The sequence below is a fragment of the Somniosus microcephalus genome, chromosome 20 (assembly GCF_052327205.1).
Source record: "Somniosus microcephalus isolate GS21.2 chromosome 20, FLI_Smic_1.0, whole genome shotgun sequence".
Taxonomy (NCBI): Eukaryota; Metazoa; Chordata; class Chondrichthyes; order Squaliformes; family Somniosidae; genus Somniosus; species Somniosus microcephalus.
Genome location: NC_141006.1, coordinates 51,580,627 through 51,607,556, shown reverse-complemented (window position 1 = coordinate 51,607,556; position 26,930 = coordinate 51,580,627). Strand labels below are relative to the sequence as shown.

The 26,930-nt window shown below is 46.4% G+C and overlaps 1 protein-coding gene across 4 annotated transcripts in view; it reads left to right on the top strand.

Moving 5' to 3' along the window:
* LOC147103232 (amine sulfotransferase-like) overlaps nucleotides 1–8,744 on the top strand; it is a 67,590-nt gene extending 58,846 nt beyond the window's left edge. Inside the window, exon 7 of one of the 4 annotated variants that reach the window (XM_085962670.1) lies at nucleotides 7,692–8,744. In XM_085962670.1, the coding sequence (XP_085818796.1) occupies nucleotides 7,692–8,587 (896 nt within the window). In that variant the 3' untranslated portion in view covers nucleotides 8,588–8,744. Of the gene's footprint in view, nucleotides 1–338; nucleotides 3,946–7,691 lie in introns of those variants that run through there. The other 3 variants (XM_085962672.1, XM_085962671.1, XM_085962673.1) reach the window with 3 other exon arrangements.
* Nucleotides 8,745–26,930: the final 18,186 nt, after the last annotated feature.

Below are 26,930 nucleotides of genomic sequence, written 5' to 3'. Positions count from 1 at the left end.
GGTGAATCCACAACCCAATGCTCCCGGCTGTGGGGATGCTCACAAGATGTACATCTCAGGAAATCGTTGGTGCACAGTCCATGGTTTTGGATCCATTCATTTTAATGGCCAGTGTTTTCCCAAGATGCACTTCCGATGAGCTCCACTCCCCATTGGGATTGTTGGATCACAAAATCACCCTGTCTGTGCTTTTGGTCCAGGTTCAGTATTGTACTGATACGCATTCTTCTACCTGTATCATATTAGGAATTGTTAATCTGTTATTAATTCTAAGTTGATGTGATATGTACATTATTATTTTCATTTAAAGTTTAATTTTGGGATTATTTAATTTTTAGGGGTTGCTGGAGACTGGAAGAATCACTTTCTAATGTCCCAGAATGAGTGGTTTGATTCCATCTACCAGGAGAGGATGGCAGACTTCCCTTTGAAGTTTGAAAACGATATTGATCTGCTTTCTTACCCAAATAAGCAGTAATTTTAAAATGTTGTAAACATTTAAATATTGGCTGATGCTCGATTCTCCACACCTCCTTGTCTTTCTATTTTCCACAGAAATACCTCTAGCAGTGTTCACACTGATACTCTACCCTTCAAATAGCTCCTGGGCTCACTCGCCCTCCACACCTCTCTCCAAACTTGGACATCAGTTCGTTGATGCTCCAAGCTGACTCCACCTTATCTGCAAGTGAACTTCATCCCACCACGGAACCTTTGGCTGGATTTTGTGAATGGAGGCGAGTTGGAGGTGGGACTGCTGCTTGTCGTGTCAATGTCCCACCTCCATCCTCGCCTGATTTTCCCGATTGAGCTCGTTAAGCCCGTCCTGCAGGCCAATGAGGGAGGAAGTCACTGACAGATCACGTCAACGTCAGATATGCTATCTGTCAAGACTTCTTGAAAGAGGAAATGACAGCGTTTGACAGCTCTGGGGGAGGCAATTAAAATCATTAGTGGCTTGTTTGCAGCCACTTATCAATTTTTTTTCCAGCTTTTTGGATCTGACCGCCCACCAGTTTCCTGCTATGCCTAGACCTCATCTGTGAAACTGAGGTGGGAGGTCAGTGGCCGTTGAATCAGCTGATGAGTTGACAGCTTCAAATGTCAAGTCAAAGCTCCCAGCTGATTGAGATATATTGCCTTAACCGCTAGCCTCTCTAAACTGCATTTCCACTACAGATTCAGGATGCTGCAAGCCTTTACACAAGTCATAGAAACATAGAAGAGCAGGAGTAGGCCATTTGGCCCCTCGAGCCTGCTCCACCATTTAATGAGGTCATGGCTGATCATACAAATTCATGGAATAGATGGCAGGTGAAGTAGGGATGACAGAAGTGATCTGTCAATGATGGGAGAGGTAATGAGGTCAGACTGGATGGAGACTGGATGGAAACACAAAGCTGGGTGGGCGTGTGTGCTGTGAGGAGGATGCCGAGAAACTCCAGTACAATTTGGACAGGTTGGGTGATTGGGCAGATGCATGACAGATAAATGCGAGGTTATCCACTTTGGTGGCAAAAACAGGAAGGCAGATTATTATCTGAACGGCAATAGATTGGGAAAAGGGGAAGTGCAACGAGACCTGGGTGTCCTTGTGCACCAGTCGCTGAAGGTAAGCATGCAGGTGCAGCAGGCGGTTAAGGCGGCAAATGGTATGCTGGCCTTCATAGCGAGAGGATTCGAGTACTGGAGCAAGGATGTCTTGCTGCAGTTGTACAGGGCCTTGGTGCGACCACACCTTGAGTATTGTGTGCAGTTTTGGTCGCCTTATCTGAGGAATGATGTTCTTGCCATGGAGGGAGTGCAGCGAAGATTCACCAGTCTGATACCTGGGATGGCAGTAATGACGTATGAGGAGAGATTGGGTCGATTAGGCTTATATTCGCTAGACTTTAGAAGAATGAGAGGGGATCTCATTGAAACTTATAAAATTCTAACAGGACTAGACAGACTAGATGCAGGAAGGATGTTCCCGATGGCGGGGGAGTCCAGAACCAGGGGTCACAGTCTAAGGATAAGGGTTAAGCCATTTAGGACAGAGATGAGGAGGAATTTCTTCACCCAGAGAGTGGTGAACCTGTGGAATTCTCTACCACAGAAGGCAGTTGAGGCCAATTCATTAAATATATTCAAGAAGGAGTTAGATATATTTCTTAAGGCTAAGGGGATCAAGGGATATGGGGAGAAAGCAGGGACAGGGTACTGAATTTGGATGATCAGCCATAATCGCATTGAATGGCGGAGCAGGCTCGAGGGGCCGAATGGCCTACTCCTGCTCCTATCTTCTGTGTTTCTATGAATGACGTCACCATACCCAGTTCCTCTAATTGGCCAGGAAACTCGCTGGGTGGCTTAACAAGCCCCATCAATGGGAAATCATTTCAGAGGCCGGGATGAAGCCAGCAGCGAGGCCGAGACCCGCCACGGACTCTCCAAGCTCAGCAAAATCGCAGCCAGAGGAATAGGAGTCAGCCATTTAGCCCCTCGAACCTGTTCCGCCATTCATTGAGATCATGGCTGATCTGTGACCTAACGCCTTTGCCCCATATCCCTTAATACCTTTGGTTAACAAAAATCTATCAATGTCAGATTTAAAATTAACAACTGACCCAGCATCAACTACCGCTTGCGGAAGAGAGTTTCACTTGCATCACTTGCATCTTGCCCAATGACCATTTTTGATCCCCAGGCATATTTCCAGTGGATATTACGGGACAGTGATCAGGTGTGGGAACCCTGGCTGATATTTTTCTTTGGAATGCAAACGTGGTGAGTTCAATTGTGGTGTTCCTACTACTGGCCTGGCTGAAATCAATAGCTCAGCACAGGATTTTCCTGGTCTGTGTTACTCAGTTCTATTCTGATCACTTTAAGCACGTTGTTTGATGATTCCTTGATTGCAATTACATAAGTTTATGTCCTTCAGATAGGCTCCAGAAACTTTTCAACTTATTGATAACTCCTCTGCGGTGAGATGAATACTGACTCCAATAATGCTGTGACACTAACAGCAACCTTAGTTATTTCACACAGGCTGATACTATCCCCATGATTAACTTTCTGCCCATTTCTGCTGAACTTCACGGAGGTGATATTTGTCTTGGCCCATTTTGTGCTATCGTCAAGACGAATTTCACACCCCAATGTTCCAATCATTATAAGAACATAAGAAATAGGAGCAGGAGTAGGCCATTCGGCCCCTTGAGCGTCCTCCGTCATTCAATAAGATCATGGCTGATCTTCAACCTCAACTCCACTTTCCCGCACTATCCCCATATCCCTTGATTCCCTTAATATCCAAAAATCTATTGCTCTCTTTCTTTAATATACTCAATGAATTTGATTACAATGCATTTGATATTCATGAGATATCTATAAGATATGAAATGCATTGTAAACAAATCTCGCGGGGTCTCTTGGACATCAGAGGTTGTGGAAATATTAAAACTAATTTAGTTAAAAACGAATTTTACACAATCAATATTTGTTATCTTTCTTTCTCATGTATACAAATCTATATATACATAACACCATCTCAGTTAAAAATAATACACTTTGGGCTCTTTTCCCAGACCAATATAAAGCTCATCAAACAGTTTTTCATGATAACCTCGTTGACATGGTGAGAGCCAAGAGAGTAATCCTCGGACACTGGTGGGGTGCTCTGGGAGATTGCTCTGCCATGCTAACCACAGGTTTGAACAAATGTCTCATCCTTACAGAATATCCAGGTGAATAGATAATATTGCAACTCTTCATATTTCATTGGACTTCAATAATGGACTGATTATTTGTATTAGGTGTCGCAGATATATTCTGTACTTTATGAATGAATCGTATATTCACTTTTAATCGTTTCCTATCACTCATCTTTTGTATCGGATTATACATGCATGTTCTTTCTTTTGTAGTGACACATAATAATAAAAATCCAAATGAGAAACAGTGAACAGACTCTTCCTTGTTGACAGGGTGTTGTGTAAAAGGATGATTGTGGAGTAACAACAGACAAAAATCATATCTCCAGTAACATCAACATGTCGAAGTTTCATCAGAAACCAGTTTTAACCCATTTCCTAGGGCGACATATAAAGGCCTAGAAATTCATCTCGGGCAGTGGCACAAGACATTGACTGCATTGGAACGGAGTATCGGGCGCTGCGTAGAATGGGCGGCCCATCCGATACCGCCCATTTAGCGCCACTGGCCGAGACCATTTTCTAAGCCAAAAGATTAATTAAAATATTTATTTTCCTCATGAAAATATAAATATTAGAAATTGGATGTCATGTCCAGCAATATGATAAGAAAAATGCCTCCATTTATCATGAAACTCATCACATCCCACTCATGACTTCATCACTTGTGCATTATCCAATCAGTTTCGCTCTGGGAAATATGTCCTGTCTAATGGCTGGTCAGGACAAAACAATGACAATTGGTTTAGTGAATACTCGTCAAAGAAGGGCTGATTATTGCAGACCAGGTCTTGGGAGTGCGGCCTAAGAGTAACACACTCCCAAATTTACCTTTAATTATCACTGCTGGACTCTGTGTACCGGCAACAGAAGGAAAGCCCATGCACAGAGTTACTCTGACAAATTGGTTACTGTGCACGTGCAACATAGCATCATGATGTTATCAAGGGGCGTCCCTATATAAAGTGAAGAGTGTGTTGCCACCAGTGCAGCTTTTCCTAGATACAGATCGACTGAAGCGGGCACTAAGATCCAGGGGGAGAAAGAAAGGTCTTCATAGCTGCTAGTTTAGCAAAATCTGGTAGTTTTACCTTGATCTGAGCACCAGGTGTGGGAGGCCTGGGCTATAGTAGACAGGGCCAAGGAGCAGCATAAACGCTGCTTGGAAAAGGATTAAAATAGTAAAACAGACAGATTCCACTGATACAGAGAGGTTACAAGGGAATCCTCTGTCAGTTCAACAGCTGGGGGGAAAGACCAGGTGAAAAACTTACCAATCCCTAACTAGATATACATTCCCAAAACATCAAGTAACACAACCTTTAAATTACAGGGATAATATAAATATATGACATAATTTATATGCATGAAAACCTCAACACATTAAATCCTAGGATCATCAATTGTCCCATTTCGGACTGAACAGTCTGGTTTTTGATTGAGTTATCTAGTAATTTCTAAAATGCAAACCAAATACAAAAAAGTCTATTATTTTTAAAATAGAAGTCTGTTTTCTTGTATACATGCCAACTTTCCATTTTATTTAGACAAACAACATTGCAGAGCCATTGTCTGCTTGTCGACATTTGCTGGTAAAACTCCAGATGGATTTAAAACATTCCTGCTAGCTGACATTAAAAATGGTTCTGTTTCCTCACGTACTGTCCCTCCTTTTCAAAACCACTGTTGTCACACCTCTCCTCATAAACCCACTCTCGACCCCTCTGTCCTTGCACGTTACCGCCCCATCTCCAATCTCCCTTTCCTCTTCAAAGCCCTTAAACATGCTGTCACCTTCCTAATCTGTACCCATCTTTACCGCAACTTCATGTTTGAATCTGCCCGATCAAGTTTCTGCCCCTGCCACAGCCCTGAAATCACAGAAACCCCACAGTGCAGATAGAGGCCATTTCGGCCCATCGAGCCTGCACCGACACATATCCCACCCGATCCCCGTAACCCCACGTATTTAATCCCCCTAACACTAAGGGTCAATTTATCATAGCCAATCAACCTAACTCACACATCTTTGGACTGTGGGAGGAAACCGGAGCACCCGGAGGAAACCCACGCAAACACGGGGAGAATGTGCAAACTCCACACAGACAGTCGCCCAAGGCCGGATTCGAACCCGGGTCCCTGGCGCTGTGAGGCAACAGTGCCAGGGAAATGGCCTAAATCACATTCACAAATGCAACCTCTGTGACTGTGAGCACTTTGCACTAGCCTTCTTCCCCATTCTTAACCTCTACAGTCTTTTGACAGTTGACACACCATCCTCCACCTCTCATGTATTATCCAACTGAGTGGGACTTCCCTTGCTTAGTTTCATTCTTACCTATCCAATCATAGCCAGAGAAACTGTTGCAATGATTTCTCTACCCACTCACACACCATTACGTCTCGAGTCCCTCAAGGATCTATCCTTGGCCCCCTCCATTTCTTCATCAAACATGACCCCTTGGTGACATCATCTGAAGACATATGGGGGTCAGGTTCCACATATATGATGATGACACCCTGCTCTACCTCCATCACCTCTCCTGATTCCTCCACTACCTTAGTGTTGTCAGACTGAAATCCAGTCCTGGATGAGCCGCAATTTCCACCAGTTGGGAATATTGGGAAGACCAAAGCCATACCCAAACTCTGTTCTCTGACCACTAATCCCAACCCGCTCCCTGAACACTGTCTCAGGCTGACCAGACTGTTTGTAACCTCGAACCTCGGTGTCCTATTTGACCCAGAGCTGACCTTCTAACCTGATATCTTCTCCATCACAAAGACTCCCGACTTCTTCTTCCATATTATCGCCCATCTCTGGCTCACCTCACTCAAAACTCTGCTGCTCCTATCCTATCCTGCACAAAGTCGTGCTCACCCATTAACCGTATGTACACTGACCTACGTTGGCACCCGGTGCCACATCGTCTCAAATTTAAAATTACAACTCCTCACTACCTTCCTACTCTCCACCTGCCCTTCGATTCTTGTATCCGCCTTGACTAGGACCCTAGCTACCTTCAATGCCTCTCTTGGCATTCTCGGAACGGCTCATGCAGGCAGTCAATGCTGTCGCTTTATGAACAGCAACTGCAACTGCCCCATGCTCCTCTATCACTGACCTTCCCATTCACTGCACCCATTATGGGCTAAGTTCACCAACCTCCTTCCTGTCCCACTCACCCAATCCACCACTGTCCACTGGGATTCTGCCAGTGGATCAACAATCACCACCCATCTCCGCATTTCTCCCGGATTGTCCACTCACTCGTGAACAAGACCCTTGCCATACACGATCATATTGTGGATGATTGCATTGATATTAAGGCCCAGATGGAAACTTGGCTCACAGGTGAAGACACTTTGCCCCTTACTGAAGTCTCCCAGCCTAGCTATACGATCCACCATTTACCCCACCCAAAGCACCACAGTTACATTGTGGCCCTTATCACTAAATCACACCTTTGTCTCTGGAACTACTTCTATGGAACCTTCTGCTACTTCCACCCCCTCACGTCCCCTTTAAAATACCAAGTTTTCTACCCTTCTCCTTGTGTATGGTGTCCCCTACAGCAAACCCTGGGCAGTGCTTCAATGGGCCTTTTGCAGCTCAAGGCCTCTGTCCTAAATTGTTGCTCCCTCTGCCTGGTGTGCTTCTGCCACCAGCGCACAGGAGCAGAATTTCCGCTCCAACATTGTTTGGAGTCAGCAGTGCCACCCAGTGGCTGAAGTCAGGTGTTATAAATATATTATTTTTTCTCCATCAAAGTTTGTTTCAGCAGCACATGGCAGCAAAAATAAGCTGCTATCAAAGTTACTGTCTAATGGGGAAGAAAGAGAATTTTGTGCTAGTAAAAATGTGGTGTATGTGCCTTTAAAAGCAATTGTGGTGTATGTGCCTTTAAGAGCCCCAGGTGTGCGTAATGCCGGTAATTGCCACTTGGGCTATATTTGCTGGTCCATTTATGGATTCAATGTTCTTAATCGCAGTTGATGCACACTCCAAGTGGCCGGAGGTAATAAAGATGTCCTCCACCACCACGGAAAAAACCATCACAGTATTAAGGACCATATTTGCCAGGAATGGGCTGCCGGAGCAGATATGTTCTGATAATGGACCGCAATTTGTGTCCGAAGAATTCAGAAAGTTCTTAAAGAACAATGGGGTAAAGCACTACACGTCCGCCCCATACCATCCCGCCACCAATGGATTGGCTGAAAGGTTTGTCCAGACCTTCAAGAAGGCCATCAAGGCCATGGGTAATGAAGACATAAAACTTCAGCACAAGGTGGATAACTTCTTATTTGCATATAGGAATGCAACGCATATGGTTACTAACCAAACTCCCGCCATGATGTTCTACAATAGAAACCTAAGATGCCGGCTGGATTTGGTCAAGCCCAACATCCGAAGGGACGTGGAGAACCGGCAGTTTCAGGGCATGAATGAAAGGCCAACTAGGGCCTTCCAGATAGGCCAACCGGTTTTGGCCCGGGACTACCGTACCGAGAAATGGCAGCCTGGAACTATCTGCACACAATTAGGACCACTGATGTATACCGTGGACATCGGAGACAGCATAATAAGGCGCCATGCTGACCAAATCATCAAGTCATCCGAAAAGGGACAACCTACACCACCACTCTATACATCTAACGATGAAGTAGAGATACCCATATCTACCTCCGATCGGGTGATACTGGAGCCCGATGAACCCGACACTGGCCTTCAAGCCGAATCAGCCTTACCAGAAGAACCTACTACACCACCAGAAACTACTACACCCCCGAGGCGTTATCCGGACCGAGTCAGGAAGCCTCCTGAGACTAACTTACAATTAATTAATACAGCAATGTATATTATTTTGCATATAACATGTAATTAATAATTACTTAAACTATGATGTACTAGTTAGCTAGAAGGGGAGGAATTGTGGTGTATGTGCCTTTAAGAGCCCCAGGTGTGCGTAATGCCGGTAATTGCCACTTGGGCTATATAAGCCTGTGTATATCCTTTAGAACCCCCCCCAGACTTGCTTAGTAAATACCTATGAACCAACTCCTGTCTTCAGTGTCTTTATCTACACACGGACACTACAAAAAGGAGAACAAAATGAGAAGAAAGCAAAAGAGAATGGGGGTAATGTTGACTTTGTGCCATCGTGTACAACGGGCGATAGCGGAACGACAGCCAGTTTTACATCTCCCCCGATTTTTATTTCCATTGAAGTAAAATGGCAAAAATCTAAAGTTTCTGGGAGTTGGAGGCGTGCTGTCAGACTCTCCTAGAAAACAACCCTTCCGCCTTCAATGCAGGCCGTGGATCAGTTTGTGCTGGTCTGGGCTGTGGGTGTTAGAGTGTGGCTCCTCCCACAACCCCAGCTCTGGCAGATGCCTGATTTTCACCCATAGTGGTGCAGGTGGCTGCCTGCAAAATGCAAATTACAGAAACTCCACCTGACCCCAGATACTCTGCTGCACCAATGGCAGAGGTTCCTAGCGGGCGCATCCCACCATTTATGCCGAGAGCGAAGGCCCATAACGTTTCATGCCTTGTATTTCAAGGTTATGGAAAAACACCGAAAAACATTGGGAAATGTGGTTGTTGGAAAATTGGGACGTTGCTGTTGTTGTTGACGTGTGTCATAAGAACATAAGAACTTAAGGAATAGGAGCAGGAGTAGGCCCTTTGAGCCATTCAATAAGACCATGGCTGATCTTCTACCTCAACTCCACCTTCCCGCACTATCCTCATATCCCTTAATTCCCTTCGTTTCCAAAAATTTATCGAACTCTGTCTTGAATATACTCAACGACTGAGCATCCTCAGCTCTCTGGGGTAGAGAATTCCAAAGATTCACCACCCTCTGAATGAAGAAATGTCTCCTCATCTTAGTCCTAAATGGCCGACCCTTTATCCTGAGACTCCGACCCCTGGTTCCAGACTCCCCAGCCAGGGGAAACATCCTCCCTGAATCTACCCTGTCAAGCCCCTTAAGAATTTTATATGTTTCAATTAGATCACTTCTCATTCTTCTAAACTCTAGGGAATATAGGCCTAGTCTACTCAATCTCTCCTCATAGGACAATCCCCCCATCCCAGGAACCAGTCTAGTGAACCTTTGTTGCACTCCCTCTATGGCAAGTATGTCTTTCCTTAGGTAAGGAGACCAGAACTGTACACAGTACTCCAGGTGTGGCCTCACAAATGCCCTGTATAATTGCAGTAAGACTTCTTTACTCTTAAACTCTAATTCCTTTATAACAAAAGCTAACATACCATTTGCTTTCCTAATTGCTTGCTGTACCTGCATGTTAACTTTCTGTGATTCATGTACAAGGACACCAATGTACATTCCTTCTGAACGCAAACATTTCCCAGTCTCTCACCATTCAAAAAATATTCCGCTTTTTTGTTTTTCCGACTGTGAAGTGGATAACTTCACACTTCCCCACATTGTATTCCATTTGCCATGTTCTTGCCCACTCAGTCAACCTGACTATATGCCTCTTTGTGTCCTCCTCACAGCTTACTTTCCCACCTAACTTTGTATCATCAGCAAACTTGGATACGTTACACTCAGTCGCTTCATCTAAGTCATTAATATAGATTGTAAATAGCTGAGGCCCAAGCACTGATCCTTGTGGAACCCCGTCAGTTACAGCCTGCCAACCTGAAAATGTCCCGTTTATTCCTACTCCATTTTCTGACATTAACCAATTCTCAATCCATGCTTATTACCCCCAATCCCATGAGTCCTAATTTTGTGTAATAACCTCTTGTGTGGCACCTTATCGAATGCCTTGTGAAAATCCAAATACACAACATCCACTGGTTCCCCCTTATCCATCCTACTAGTTACATCTTCAAAAAGCTGTAACAGATTTGTCAAATACGATTTCCCTTTCATAATACCATGTTGACTCTGCCTAATCATATTATGATGATCTAAGTGCCCTGTTACCATGTCCCTAATAATTGATTCTAGCATTTCTCTGGCGTAAGTGGAGAATTTTCTGAAGAGAGAGCCTGTTGCCTGTAACAACGCCAAACTGCATTTATATAGCACCCTTAACATAGTAAAATGACACAAGGTGCTTCACAGGTGTGTCTGCAGATCAAGTTACCTGTTGAAACTCCTCCAGTTTACTGTTGAAATGGTCATAACTGGGGAACTCTAAGGACATAAAAAAGGCAAGGAATTGCTGTGTCGTATCGACTGGAGTCGCCGTCGTGAACATCAACGCCTCAGGAAAACTGCAATAAAATAGACTGGTTAGGAACATTGAAGCCCATGGGATTAAAGTAGCAGTGGCAGGCAGTACTGCAATTTGGTTAAGCACGGTCCGCAGACTCATTGACTCACACAGTAAGGTTGTAGAGGCATACGGCAATATGCTTGGGAACATCCAGCAGACGAGCCAAAGACAGTTTCGGGTTGGCGGAGGACCCACACGCGTCACACTGGGCAGACGAGCGAGCCTAGAGGCCAGGTCCGACGGGGGTTGACCCGTGGAGATCACGTCTTCTACCCCAATGGGTAAAATAAATCTCCAGAGATATAGAAGATTCCTTGTAAACTAATTGCGAGCACTTCTGTCTATAATGTTAAAACACCATGTAAACCACCAAGCCTAGTAATCACTTGTTTCTGAAATTGGAATTGATAAGATGAATTGATAAAAATAAAATTGATATGAGTTGCTGTTTCAAGTCCACATGTCAAATCCGTTGATATCCAGCTGAATTCTACTATGAGAATTATCACCGATACGCTTTTATCGACACCAACACCTTGGCTGCCTGTGCTAGCTAACATCACACCACCACACCTACGCCACGAATATGCAGTCTCCAGAGAATACAACCGCTACACCAGCAAAGACATGCCAATCCAGGCCGACTTGAACAACCCAACACCAACCCATCTCAAATCTAGGAGGCCATTTTGGACCGTCGCCAAAGCCCTTCAGCGATCTCCTCTCAGCCTTGATGACTGATGGCAAAATGCTTGGAAGGACTGTGACATACGGAATGGATTCCTTATAGAGAACCGCATCATACAACCTGAAGGATCAAACCTTCCTCGCAAACAGTGGACAACCATCAACCGCCTCAGAACCGGTCACGGTAGATGCTGCCACCTTCTCCATAGATGGAAGATTAAAGCATCCCCATCATGTGACTGTGGAGCTCCTACTCAGATCCTGGAGCACTGCCCTCAGAGGAAATTCGCAGGCAGCCTACAAGATCTCCACGCTGTTACACCGGAAGCTTTGGCCTGGATATCTGACTCAGATATTGACATTTGACTTGCTTTGTTACTACCATATGAAAGAAGAGGGAGTGCAAGGAAGGTTCACCAGACTGATTCTTGGGATGGGGGGATTGTCCTGTGAGGAGAGATTGAGTAGACTAGGCCTATGTTCCCTAGAGTTTAGAAGAATGAGAGGTGATCTCATTGAAACATACAAAATTCTTACAGGGCTTGACAGGGTAGATGCAGGGAGGAGGTTTCCCCTGGCTGGGGAGTCTAGAACCAGGGGTCACAGTCTCAGAAAAAGGGGTCGGCCATTTAGGACTGAGGTGAGGAGAAATTTCTTCAGAGGGTGGTGAATCTTTGGAATTCTCTACCCCGGAGGGCTGTGGAGGTTCAGTCTCTGAGTATATTTAAGACAGAGATTGATAAGATGTTTGGATATTAAGGGAATCAAGGGGTGTGGGGACAGTGCAGGAAAGTGGAGTAGAGGAAGAAGATCAACCATGATCTTATTGAATGGTGGGGCAGGCTTGAGGGGCCGAATGGCCTACTCCTGCTCCTATTTCTTATGTTCTATGGGACATGGTCTCAAGATAAGGGGTCGGCCATTTAAGATTAAGACTGAGATGAGGAAGAATTTCTTGACTCCGAGGCCTGCAAATCTTTGAAATTCTCTACCCTAAAGTGCTTTAGACGCTGAATCGTGCTGAGTGACAGTATCTCAGTGCAGGACAGTATTGCAGGTGGGGTTGCGAAGGGGTGGAATGTTTCCGGTAAATTTCCACGGGAAGTTTAGCTTGGGACGTTTGCCCAAAAAAGCACATGCTAGCATAATACAGTATTGTTTTTTTTTTGTATTTCTTTCATTTTTTTCCACAGGTCCTCTCTTAAAATTACTAACAGAGATGGAATCTTAATTATTAAGGAATTTCTGAATCAATATATGTTTATCTTCTTACTTGGCTTGTTTTAATAATGACAAGTTTTGTGTGCGACTGTGAACAAATGTGTCCTGATTGGTTGGATGAGTGGATGAGCAATTAGCTCCCTCTATTGGTGATGTAGCGTCGTGCGTGCACAGGTCATGCTTCCATCACATGGAGCACCAGGAAAAATTTACTCACCCTGTTGCAGTCGTGCTGATCGACCGCAGTTCGACACAGATGAATGCCCTTTATTTCTCTGCATAGAACAATGCCACATTTACCGTCGGATGTGTGGAAGCATTATACCCCAGGCATTAAAGATGGAAAGACTGTGTACATGTGCAAACACTGTACAAAGCCAAATGTAAAGAATGCCACAAAGATGCAGCAGCATTTATGCAAATGCAACAACTTCACTCAAAGCTCACAGCAGTCAGCCCAGCATTCCTCTGCTTCCATTCAAGAAGATGATGGTTCACATTCAGCATCAGGCTCCTTATCATCAGCAACTCCTGGCCCACTTGGAAGGTTCTTTGATACAATGGATAACCATAGCCAGAAGAATTCAGATGAGTGCCTTGCTCGAGCTGTATATGCGACAGGCTCACCCCTCATACTCACAGCCAATGTGTACTAGAAGAGATTTTTCAATGTTATTCGGCCTCCATACTGTCCTCCCACCAGACATGCTTTGTCTACTTATTTGCTGGAGGCTGAGTATAACAGAGTCCAAGGAAAGCTCAAAGAAACAATAGAGATGGCAGACTGTGTTGAAGTTATCTCAGATGGGTGGTCAAATGTACGAGGGGAGGGCATCATAAACTACATCGTCTCCACTCCTCTCCCAGTGTTCTTCAAGAGCACAGACACGAAGGACAACAGACACACAGGCACATACATTGCTGATGAGCTGAAAACGGTCATCAATGATCTTGGATCACAAAAAGTCTTTGCAGTAGTTACTGACAATGCTGCGAATATGAAGGCTGCTTGGGCTCAAGTGGAGGAGGCCTACCCTCATATTACGTCTATTGGGTGCGCAGCTCATGGGCTCAACCTGCTCCTCAAGGACATCATGGGTTTGAGAACCATGGAAACACTGTACAAGAGCAAGTTGTTAAGTATGTCAGGGGAAAACAGGTAGTTGCAGCAACCTCCAACTCCAAGCAAATGACAAAGAACGAGAACACCACACTGAAGCTGCCCAGCAACACCAGATAGGGTGGCGTTGTCATAATGTACAACAGCCTTCTGAAGAGTAAAGAGTCGCTGCAATAAATAGCAATATCCCAGTCTGGGGATATGGAAACCACCATCAAGAAAATACTGTTGGATGATGTGTTTTGGGAGAGAGTGGTTAGCAGCCTTAAACTACTCTCACCAGTAGCATCTGCAATTGCTTAGATTGAAGGAGATGACGCTGTCTTGTCAGATGTTTTCAGGCTTTTTGCTGATTTAAAAGAACAAATCAGCATTGCCCTACCCACATCCCTGCTGCTCAAAGCAGAGAAGGCAATTGTTCAATTCATACAGACGCGTCAAGAATTTTGTGCCAAGCCGATTCAAGCTGCAGCATACATGCTGGACCCAAAGCATGTTGGGAGACCAATACTTCTTTGGAGAACAAATCAACAGTGCTTACAGTGTGATTTCTACCCTCTCACGCCACCTCAATCTGGACGTGGGCAAAGTTCTGGGAAGTCTGGCAAAGTTCTCTACCAAGCAAGGTCTTTGGAATGGGGACGGGATATGGGAATCATGCAAGCATATCAGTGCACATACCTGGTGGAAGGGACTTTGTGCATCTGAGGCCCTGTCACCCATTGCACCGGTGATACTCCAAATCCCACCTTCATCAGCAGCCTCTGAACGAAACTGGTCACTTTTTGGGAATATGCATACAAAGGTGCGCAACAGGCCGACTAACAAGAGAGTGGAGAAACTGGTGGCTATCCAGGCGAACCTACAACTTACTGAACCAGATACAGAAGTGTCCACCACACAGCTAGACAGTGACACAAAGGAGGAAATGGACCCGTCAGAGCCAGAGAATCAGGAGGAGCAATGATGAGTAGAAGACTCAAAGGGACAAAATAAGGACAAATTATGGGCTAAATAAGCTGACGCTTTTTAAATTTTATTTTAGATGGGTCTTTTTTGTGGGGGTTCAATAAAGTTCAAAATTATAACCTAAATAAAGTTGTGAAAGCCTGTTTTTATTTGTATGGAACAGTATGTCTATTTTGATGACAAAGATAATATAAGGGTCAGAGACAAAAACCATCAGTGTGCAAAAAAACTCAAAATTCCCATAAATTCCCGACAATTCCCATGGAAAGTTTCCTTTTAAAAATTCCCAGAATTTTGCAACCCTAATTATAGGACAGTATCACAGCGCTGCCAATATCAACGATCGCTAAAATTATGGAGATGAAGCTGATTGTGATGTCAGTGAGTGTGCAACGCTCAGTGGACGCACGATCTGGGAGTTTGTGGTTCGCCGTTCAACTTACCGGCATGTCTTAAGTGCGAAGAGCTGAGCAAGCATCGACAAGCAGGAAGGAGACTCCAGCAATGGTATTTAAAGGGATCATCAGCACTCATTTGCAGATCTGTGCAACTTTCTGCAACTGCAGCAGCTTTATAAACTTCTTTCAAGGTTCTAAGGAAACAGGGAGTGTTGTTTCAAGTGGAGAACGCCTTCATCCTTATTTAAAGGCTTCTGCTCACACTTGCTCACAGTCATGGGGGCTCTACTGGCAGTCCCCCCTCATGTCCGAGTATCTTCGGGGGAGGGAGCGGAGGCAGCGAAGAAGGGGAGAAGATGCACGCAGAGGGAGGAGGGCCAGAAGGGCTCACAACAGGAGGCCTTACCCACCTAGGGTCTTCCGAGGGCACTTCTCTTATATATATTTAAGCAAGGAGCAGTGTATTAGGAGGCTACGCTTCACCAGTAAGGTGGCCACAGAACTCTGCCACCTCCTGCAAGCAGACCTGCAGCCTGACATCAAGGCAAACACAGCTCTGCCAGTGACAGTCAAGGTCACCGTGGCCCTCAATTTCTTCGCCAGCGAATTCTTCCAGTCTGTAGCAGGAGACATAGAATCATGGAATAGTACAGCACAGAAGGTCATTCGGCCCATCGAGTCTGCACCAGCTTTTTCGAAGAGCTATCCAGTTAGTCCCACTCCACCACTCTTTCCCCATATCCCTGCAATTTTTTCTCCTTCAAGCATTTATCCAATTCCGTTTGAAAGCCACGATTGAATCTGTTTTCACCGCCCAATCAGGCAGTGCATTCCAAATCCTAGCTACTGGTTGCCTAAATTTTTTTTCCTCATGTCGCCTCTGGTTCTTTTGCCAATCACCTTAAATCTATGTCCCAAAGCCTCAAGTCACTTCTTGCCTTAGTTGTAAAGAGGAAGAAGGCAAGTCTTGGGGGTTGCTTCCATAGCTAACATCTTGCAGTTCGCCGTCAATCACTGCATCCGGTAGGTCACAGAGACACTGTACAGCAGGCGAAGGGATCTGAGCAGAGAGAAGCCGGACGAGCGCACATGAAGACAAGGAGGAGGGAGGGAGGAGGCAGGCAGCCAGCCAATTCCCCCTTCTGGACAAGCTGTCCATGAATGCCTCATCAGACTCTTGATTCTACAGAATGAAACCCCAGTTCCCTGTTGGTCAACATATCCCCATCATACAATCCTTGTCACAGAATGTCACAGCCTCCTCCTGGGTCCAAACTTAAACTGAGAGCCACCACCACAAAAGATTCCAAACATAATTAACAAATTGATCCAAAATCAATTGACACATAATTACACTTACGGCATGAACTATTCACACTTGTGCAATCCTTTAGTGCCTGTCGTTCGGGTGCCCTTTCCTGATCAAGTGCTCCCACAATGGCTAAGGCATGGCAGGTGGAAGGCTGCTGAGTTTCCGTGGGGGAAACTTCAGATGGCCTTGCAGGATGACCTCGAGTAACTGTGGCCCTAGAAGGCCCGGCTGTAGAGAGCAACACCTCGGCATGGGCGGCAGCAGTCTTGGCTGGCTGGCTGACGGACAGTGGCAAGGGCAATGGCGTAGTGGCAGTGATGGGAACAGGAATGCTATCATCCTGAGAGGACAGCAGGGTACTGCTCCACTGACCCACTGCCACGCCCCCGGGCCAGCACCTCAGCATTCTCATAAATCTGCTGGAGCAGAGCTTGCTGGGCTGCTGCGACTCCCTGCAACCCCGGTCAACGGTGGGCAACCCAGCCACGATGGGAGCAAGCTGAGACTTCATGAGAGCACTCTGCACTTCCGCTGCAGCACTAAGACATTGGGTGTACAGCAAGAGGACAGCTCGCCTCCTCTCCATGGCCATGACCAGTGCCTCAAGAGCCATGTTGGAGAATCTACGGGCTCTCTCGCTGTGCTGAGGCTCCGGCAAGTGTTGGCACTGCCGTCTTCTTCCAGCTGAAGTTGTGAGTAGATTGACAATGAGGTGCTGTGGCATAAATGCACCTCCCCTTGACCTGCCACAGTGTAACATCGTTGGGCCTTAACACTGCCCATTTCGTGGCCATCTCCAATTACTAGGCCTTTATGTTTCAATGAGATCACTCCTCATTCTTCTAAATTCCAGAGAGTATGTTCGTTGATGGATAAATAATGGCCAGGACACCGGGGAGAACTCCCTTGCTCCTCTTCAAATAATGCCATGGGATCTTTTACACCCAGCCGAGAGGACACACGGGTCCTCGATTTAACATCTCACACGAAACACAGCACTGCGAACAGTGCAGCGCTGCCTCAGATCTGCCACTGGGAGTGTCAGCCTGGATTATGGGCTCAAGTCTCTGGAGTGGGACTTGATCTCACGTCTCTGGAGTGGGACTTGATCTCACGTCTCTGGAGTGGGACTTGATCTCACGTCTCTGGAGTGGGACTTGATCTCACGTCTCTGGAGTGGGACTTGATCTCACGTCTCTGGAGTGGGACTTGATCTCACGTCTCTGGAGTGGGACTTGATCTCACGTCCTTCTGACAGATTCGAGAGTGCTACCCAGAGATCCTGTGGGGAGACAGACCCTGGGGACCATTAGTGGCCAATCATTTGGAAAGGTTAGCCTCTTCCCTGCATAGCCTATTTCTAATGAGCCCTGCCCCACAATCCTTCTCCCCCAGCTCAGCTGCCTCAGCCTTTTCACCTCTTGCCACTTTCCTCCACCTTTCCCCACACAGTCCTCCTTCTTCTGTCCTCATCCTCCTCCCTCCCTCAGGTGGATTATTGTGGACAAATCTGCACACCACACTTCAGGAAAATTGAAGCTAGATTTAAGCATAGTCATGGGAAGTCACAAGTCTTTCTCTCACAATAACAAAAAATTCTGAAAACAAGTACAATAAACAATAGATAATGCTCAAGTGCTCACATTTAAAGCAATTTATTGCTGCTTTCTTCATTTAAAGAAGTTTTCTCCTTTTTGCAGTTTCAGCTTCAAAGTTCTGTGCAGGAAACACACTGTAGCCAAATAAACCTTGTTAGTAGCTTTATTTAATCTGTAACAGGTCACATAAGAACATAAGAAATAGGAGCAGGAGTAGCCATTTGGCCCCTCGAGCCTGCTCCGCCATTTGATAAGATCGTGTCTGATTTGGTTTTGGCCTCAGCTCCACTTACCTGCCCGCTCCCCATACCCTTGACTTCCTTATCGTTCAAAAATCTGTCTATCTCCACCTTAAATATATTCAATGACCCAGCCTCCATAGCTCTCTGGGGTAGAGAATTCCAAAGATTCAGGACCCTCTGAGAGGAGAAATTCCTCATCTCTGTTTTAAATGGGCGACCCCTTATTCTGAAACTATGCTCCTAGTTCTAGATTCTTCCACGAGGGGAAACATCCTCTCTGCATCCACCCTGTCAAGCCCCCTCAGAATCTTATACGTTTCAATAAGATCACCTCATTCTTCTAAATGCCAATGAGTATAGGCCCAACCTGTTCAACCTTTTTTCATAAGACAACCCCTTCATCTCAGGAATTAACCTGGTGAACCTTCTCTGAACTGCCTCCAATGCAAGTATGTCCCTCCTTAAATAAAGGAGACCAAAACTGTACGCAGTACTCCAGGTGTGGTCTCACCAACACCTTGTACAGTTGTAGCAAGACTGCCCTACATTTATACTCCATCCCCCTTGCAATAAAGGTCAACATTCCATTTGCCTTCCTAATTACTTGCTGTACCTGCATGCTAACTTTTTGTGCTTCATGTACAAGGACCGCAGCATTTTGTAGTCTACCTCCATTTAAATAATTTGCTTTTTTATTTTTTCTACTAAAGTGGATAACCTCACATTTTCCCACATTATACTCCATCTGCCAAATTTTCACCCACTCACTTAACCTATCTATATCCCTCTGCAGATTCTGTGTCCTCTTCACAACTTACCTTCCCACCTATCTTCCCCGCTCCTTCCCATTGACGTTCCCCCCTCCCCTTCCCATGTGACGTTACTTTCACCCTCGCTCCTTCCCATATGATGTTATTCCTCCTTCCCATGTGACATTACTCCCCCCTCCCCTGCTCCTTCCCATGTGCCATTACTCCCCCTCCCTTTCCGATGTGACGTTACTCTCCCCTCCTTCCCATGTGACATTACTCCCCCCTCCCCATGTGCCGTTACTCCCCCTCCCTTTCCGATGTGACGTTACTCTCCCCTCCTTCCCATGTGACATTACTCCCCCCTCCCCTGCTCCTTCCCATGTGCCATTACTCCCCCTCCCTTTCCAATGTGACGTTACTCCCCCCTCCCCTGCTCCTTCCCATGTGCCATTACTCCCCCTCCCTTTCCGATGTGACGTTACTCTCCCCTCCTTCCCATGGCGTTACTCCCCACTCCCCTGCTCCTTCCCATGTGCCGTTACTCCCCCTCCCTTTCCGATGTGATGTTACTCTCCCCTCCTTCCCATGTGGTTACTCCCCTCCATGTGACATTACTCCCTTCCCGCCATGTGATGTTACTCCCCCTCCCTTTCCCATGTGACATTATTCCCCCTCCCTCCATGCACCGTTACTACCCCTCCCCTGCTCCTTCACGAGACGTTACTCTGCCTCCCCTGCTCCTTCCCATAAGACGTTACTCCTCCCTTCCCACATGACAGTACTGCCGCCGCCGCTCCTTCATGTGACATTACTCCCCCACCCTCGCTCCTTCCCATGTGACGTTACACCCCCTTCTTTCCACGTGACTTTACTCCCCATTCCTTGAGACATTATTCCCCCCGCTCCTTGTTCATGAGACGTTACTCCCCACACCCGGAGCCTCGCTCCGCCCACGGACAGTGAACAGGGCCTTATTTTGTTCCGTTGGGTGGGTTGCGTTGCTTTGCGCGGTTGATTGCAGCGTTGGCCGATGCCTGGCGGCTAAGGTTTTACCGGTGTTCCTTTCACAGCAAAAAACACAGGATTCCTCGCACATCGGCCCTCAGCTTGATCCAAGGCAGTCTCGGTGTCGGAGAGACGAGGCCGACATTGGACTCCGCGCCAAACCGCGCCATCAGTTGCGCATGCGCTACTCTTCAGTCGGGAGAACGGTGTGACGTGGCGTGGCCGGATTGGCCTGCTGTTCACAGGTGTGCGCGTCTCTGGCCCCCAAACTAGACTGAGCCAGCTCACAAACCCTTTGCGACAGCCTGTCTCCCCTCTGTCCAGCCACCGGGTTCATGCAAACCCTTTTTTTCTTGTGGGAAAATGTCCCCTGCCATCAAAACAAAAGTGAGACAGAAAAAGAAAGACGTACATTTATAAAAAGCGCCTCTCACGACCAACGGACGTTACAAAGCGTTTTGCCGCCAATGAAGTATTTTTTTGAAGTGTAGTCACTGTTGTAATGTAGGTAACGCGGCAGACAGTTTGCGCACAGTAAGCTCCCACAAACAGCAATGTGATAATGCCCAGATAATTTGTTTTAGTGATGTTGCTTGAGGGATAAATATTGGCCCAGGACACCGGGTATAACTCTCCTGCTCTCCTTTGAAATAGTGCCATGGGATCTTTTGTGTCCAACTGAGAGAGCAGACGGGGCCTCGATTTAATGTCTCATCCAAAAGACAGACGTGTTTATGTTACCTATTTGAAGAGGAACCCACCTAACCCGTGATTATTATTCTGTGACACCCTCTACATTTTTGTTAGTGCAGCAGGTAAACGTTTCTAAAGTCAGCCCCTGGGAGGTTACTACAGGTTGACGTGTGGTGCAAATTAGTCCTAAACCTGGAGGCGATGACACAGGGTTAGTTTTGCATACTCAGTCAGTTAGAGACGGAGCACGTGTGGCTTGTACATGATCTAATCACCATCGGTTCCCAACACCCGCGGAGGACGTGCAAGTGGAATTAACCAACTGCTTCAAATAGAACTAGCTCCAAAACTGAAATCAAACCACATCAGCAGGTCAGTGAGTTTTTGAGAAAAGAAATAGACCCTTCATCAGAACCCAGCACAGTTTCATTTCCCGGAGGGAAACCCCCCAGAGATTGTTCAATTACTTTTAAAAAGTACATGGGAAGGGGGCACAGAATGCCCCCGGTTATAAATCTGTAGGGGGTGTTTTGGTGTGTGGCGTGGTGTGTGCCCAGTCAGCTCTGCCCCTGACTGTCTCTGAGCGGTTCGAATCGCTCCCACACCCCCTGGGTTCTAGACACCGGACTTAGGTACAGGCGCCGATACAGAAAATCGAGTAGATAAGTGGTTTGGTGCAAGAAAACCAAATTTTATTAAAAGGTTGGATAAAACACAATACTACCGAGAATTACGGGTATAGTTACAGGCATAAACAATTAATACACTTACATGGGAATGGGGAACACACGGCACATCGAGGGAAACAAATACATTAAAAATCCCCTTATCCTTATCCCACCCCCTATACCTAACTAGATTAAGCTATGAGGAGCCAGGAATTTATGCTCACCAATTCAAAACCTGTTGCTTTAGATGGTGGGGTTTTGAGGTTCGCTCATTCTGTCCTTTGGGGTAGCTCGTCACCATGTGGTCACAGGGCGCGGCGCTGAAGTTGTTTGTGCGAGGCACCCTCTTTCCCCATTAACGTCTTCGTCGAGTACTTCGTCGCGATGGGCCTTCTTCTCCTTCGGGCGGTCGCCGACGGTATTGCTGTGGTCGGGGGTCGGTTGGCGGTCTTTACCGTTTAATGATTTTCCTACCCAAGCTTCGAACACCAGCTTATTCTTCAACTGGGCTATTACTGTCCATGTAACAAATGCCAGCTTATAACTAGGCTGTTTGTCTCGATTTTGCTACCCATTCTTCGAACACCAGCATATTCTTAAATTGGGGTTTTACTGTCCATGCATGTAATGCCAACTTATTCACCAAACGCCAGCTTATAACTAGGCGTTTGTTCCCCAACGCGTCTTTCCGCTGCCCTTCTCTGCCTTTATCGGTTTACCGTATTCTTCGTCTCGTCTCGTCTGCCCGTTTGTGGCCTGTGTGTCCTGTGTGGTTTTGAACTCGGGTCTCGTTCTCCTCCCGCGTTGGGCCCTCGGTGCAGTAATGGGCATCTTTGGTGTTGAGCGGCGTGGGGAGCGAGAAGAGAGCCCGCCACGAGGCCAGGGCACGAGAATGAGAGGCAGCAGGCCAAAAGCCAAACGATAAGAGGCCAGAGCAAGAGAGCTACGCTGAAGACCCCCAAAATCACTACCGATGGGCCTATAATTATACCCGATTCTTCATTCCTTATCTGCACGCCAAATCAGGTCAGTCCTTTGTCTAACTTTTGGCAGGCTCGTTTAAAATGATTACAGCCATTTACTTCAATGACTTCTGGAGTGGTTGTCTCTGTGTTTAATGGTTTCGATGTCCTGGCTGTTTGTTATTTATGAAACTTAATCGGGTTTCCTGACTTGATGGCTTCTGTGAGCTGTTACCGATTAAATATGCAGAAACCTAATGGCCTCGATTTAGGCCCATTCTAACCTGATCTGTTTCAAGGCGAATGAATGCATATTCTGTGTTTGCTTTAGCTGTCTGGCTCCACAAAGTCTCTTCACAGATTTATGCATCTTAAGTTTCATTTCAGGCTATTGAAACGGTGCCTGCCTGTTTGCAGGGCTTTGCTTTTAAAATCCTGTACTTTTGGTCACGAGGTTGCAGAAGCCATTTTGGGTACCCCCTTTTTTTAGCAACTTGTCCATGCAGGGTCCCTTTATCTGTAGCTTTTGGGGAATGTGGTAATTTTGAGAACCCTACAAATCAGCTGCTGATCTGTTTCTGGATCTAAAATAACGATCTTACACACCAGTATAATTTTATTGCTTTTCAAAAGCATCCATTTCCTCCCGTAAAATGTAGCAAGTGTATTGGATTTCAGAGAACTTTGGGTAAATGATGCAGCCTCTTTATTCCAGGGGACCAGGGCAACTCAGGATTCAGGATTTTCATGCCGATTTTGATATTTTCTCTGGTTATGTTACACTTTTAGAAACCCCCTCCCCTTTCCTAGATTTCCTCCTAGCCTGGTCAGAACCAAAGCAAAGTACAATGTTGAAGTTGTGCTTATAGCCCTAGGGCAGTTATACGACACGTTCTCTGAAATGATCCTTGCACACCTTTTAAAAAAAAAACATTTTCAATATAGCTGACTTGAATTAAGAATGTTGCTTCCAGCATGTTGCAATTTTTGAGCACCAGAAAGTAGTACATTAGCTATAATACTGAAACTAGAGCACCATTTAACAGCATCAGGGGGATAGGAAGACAGTAACTGAGGAGTCTTAGCAATTTTACCCCCCTTTTTCTCAACTTCTGACGCATGCTGGATTACGGTACCGTGGATGTCACCTGCCCTCCAATGCCTTGCCCAAGTGACTATTCTTCATCTGTGAATGTTGGCAGTGTGTTTGACTGATGAGGGCATCACAGCTGAATCAATCCCCATTCTCGCCTGATGTCCACAACTTTTCAGCATAAGTCACTGAATGTCAAACAAGAGCAGGAATCCTTGCTATTTTTCCCCCCTCTCTAGTTTAATATTACGTAAACCTTCCTAGCCAGGGTCACTGATATCATTTGTAAGTCTGTTTAAAAACAGTACAAACTGGCAGTTAAATCAGGGACCTTCAGGCCTGTATATCTCAGTGTAAATACACCATAGAATCATAGAATGGTTACTGCACGGAAGAAGGCCATACGGCCCGTCGAGCCCGTGCTGACTCTCAGTTAGACCCACTCCCCCGCCATTTCCCCGTAGCCCTGCAAATTTTTTTCCTTCAGGTACTTATCCAACTCCCTTTTGAAAGATAAAATTGAGTCTGCCTCCACCACCCTTTCAGGCAGTGCATTCCAGATCCTAACCACTCGCTGTGTAAAAAAGTATTTTCTTACGTTGCCTTCGGTTCTTTTGCCAATCACCTTAAATCTGTGTCCTCTGGTTCTCGACCCTTCTGCGAATGGGAACAGTTTCTATCTATCTACTCTGTCTAGATCCCTCATGATTTTGAACACCTCTATCAAATTTCCTCTCAATCTTCTCTGCTTCAATGTAACTGAAGTCCCTCATTCCTGGAATCATTCTCGTAAATCTTTTCTGCACCTTCTCCAAGGCCTTCACATCCTTCCTAAAGTGTGGTGCCCAGAGTTGGACACAGTACTCCAGTTGGGGCCGAACCAGTGTTTTATACAGGTTCATCATAATTTCCACACTTTTGTACTCTATATCTCTATTTATGAAGCCCAGGATCCCATAAGCCTTTTTAACTGCTTCCTCAACATGCCCTGCCACCTTCAACGATTTGTGCACACATACCCTCAGGGTTCTCTGTTCGTGCACCTCCTTTAGAATTGTACCATTTAGTTTATATGTTCTCTCATTCTTTCTATCGAAATGTATCACTTCACACTTTTCTGCATTAAATTTCATCTGCCACGTGTCTGCCCATTTCACCAGCCTGGCTATGTCTTCCTGAAGTCTATGGGCTAAAAATTGAGTATAGTCCCGTTTGGGGCGCCAGCCTTGCCAGGGCGCTAAAAGTAGCGCCCCGGAAGCATTCACGGCCGCCCGCCGGAAATTGAGTGGTAGCGCCCCAAAGGGAAGCGTGGCGCTACTGGAGGCGCCCCGCATCCCTCTTGGGGCGCTGTGACTGAATATCATGGCGCAACGTGCCGCAGCGCCACACGCTGCGGCACGTTGCGCTGCGGCATTGCAGGCCTTACTCCCCTTCTTAAAGGGGAGGGGCCTTGTTCAGCGCGATCTGGGGCCCAACTGGGCCCCCGAGGATCGCGAGTGCAGGCAAAGGAGCCTGGCACTGAGGAGAAGTGCCGGGCTCTTGGAATGCAGCCAGCACTCCGCGGGGGGGGGGTTCAGGAGGCCGGGGACGGGAGCGCAGGCAGGTGCTGGCAGGCGGCCAACAACAAAAATGGCCGCCCCGCACCTCCTTTAATTTGCGCCTCCACGTCCGCAGGTAGGCCCCCCTGAACCGGCCGGACATAGCATCCAGTGGTAAATCAGGGGGCGCTTCCAAATATCGCGGCCGGGGCATCAGCGGGGCACTGCGCACACCGATGATGTCATCGGTAGTGGCGCAGCGCTAATGGCTAGCGCCACCACTAGCATCCCGGGGAATTTAGCGGGAGGCGTGGATAGTGCCGCGTCCGGGCGCCAGTTGGCTTGAGACCCACTTAGCGCCCTCTTAAGGCGCTAACGGGTGGCGCAGCCAACTGAATTTCTCCCCCTATGACTCTCCTCCTCACTCACTATACTTCCAAGTTTTGTGTCATCTGCAAATTTTGAAATTGTGCCCTGTACACCCACGTCCAAGCCATTAATATATATCAAGAAAAGCAGTGGTCCTAGTACCGACCCCTGGGGAACACCACTGTATACCTTCCTCCAGTCCGAAAAACAACTGTTCACCACTACTCTCTGTTTCCTGTCACTTAGCCAATTTCGCATCCAAGTTGCCACTGTCCCTTTTATTCCATGTGCTTCAACTTTGCTGGCAAGCCTATTATGTGGCACTTTGTTGGATGCCTTTTGGAAATTCATGTACACGACGTCAACCACATTACCCTCATCAACCCTCTCTGTTACCTCTTCAAAAAACTCGATCAAGTTGGTTAAACACTTTTTGCCTTTAACAAATCTATGCTGGCTTTCCTTAATTAATCCATACCTATCCCAGTGACTGTTAATTTTGTCCCTGATTACTGTTTCTAAAAGCTTCCCCACTACCGAGGTTAAACTGACTGGCCTGTAGTTGCTGGGTTTATCTTTACACCCTTTCTTGAACAATGGTATAACATTTGCAATTCTCCAGTCCTCTGGCACCAGCCCCGTATCTATGGAGGATTGGGATATTATGGCTAGCACCTCCGCGATTTCTGCCCTCAATTCCCTCAGCATCCTAGGATGCATCCCATCCGCTCCTGGTGATTTATCTACTTTAAGTTTAGCCAGCCTTTCTAGTACCTCATCTTTATCAATTTTCATCCTATCAAGTGTCTCCACTACCTTCTCCTTCACTATGTCTATGGCAGCATCCTCTTCCTTGCTGAAGGCAGATGCAAAATACTCATTTGGTACCTCAGCCATACCCTCCACCTCCATGCATAGGTCTCCTTTTTAGTCCCTAATCGTCCCTACCCCTCCTCTTACTACCCTTGTTAATGTGGTACTAAATCATCAGGGAGCGGAGGAGGGGGATTCTACTGTCGGAGAATGTTTAATACAATATTGTACTCTCTGGATTCAGATAATTTTATTTCATGGCTCGATTTGCTAACGGCAGGATCAGATTAAAAAAAAATAATAATTTTTGTTTATGCAATCAGGGCGTCGCTGGCAATATCAGCATTTATTGCCCATCCCCAGTTGCCCTTGAGAAGGAGGTGGTGAGCCACCTTCTTGAACCGCTGCAGTCCATGTGGTGATGATACTCCCACAGTGCTGTTAGCTAGGGAGTTCCAGCATTTTGACCCAGCGACAATGAAGGATCGGCGATATACTTCTAAGTCAGGATGGTGTGCGACTTGGAGGG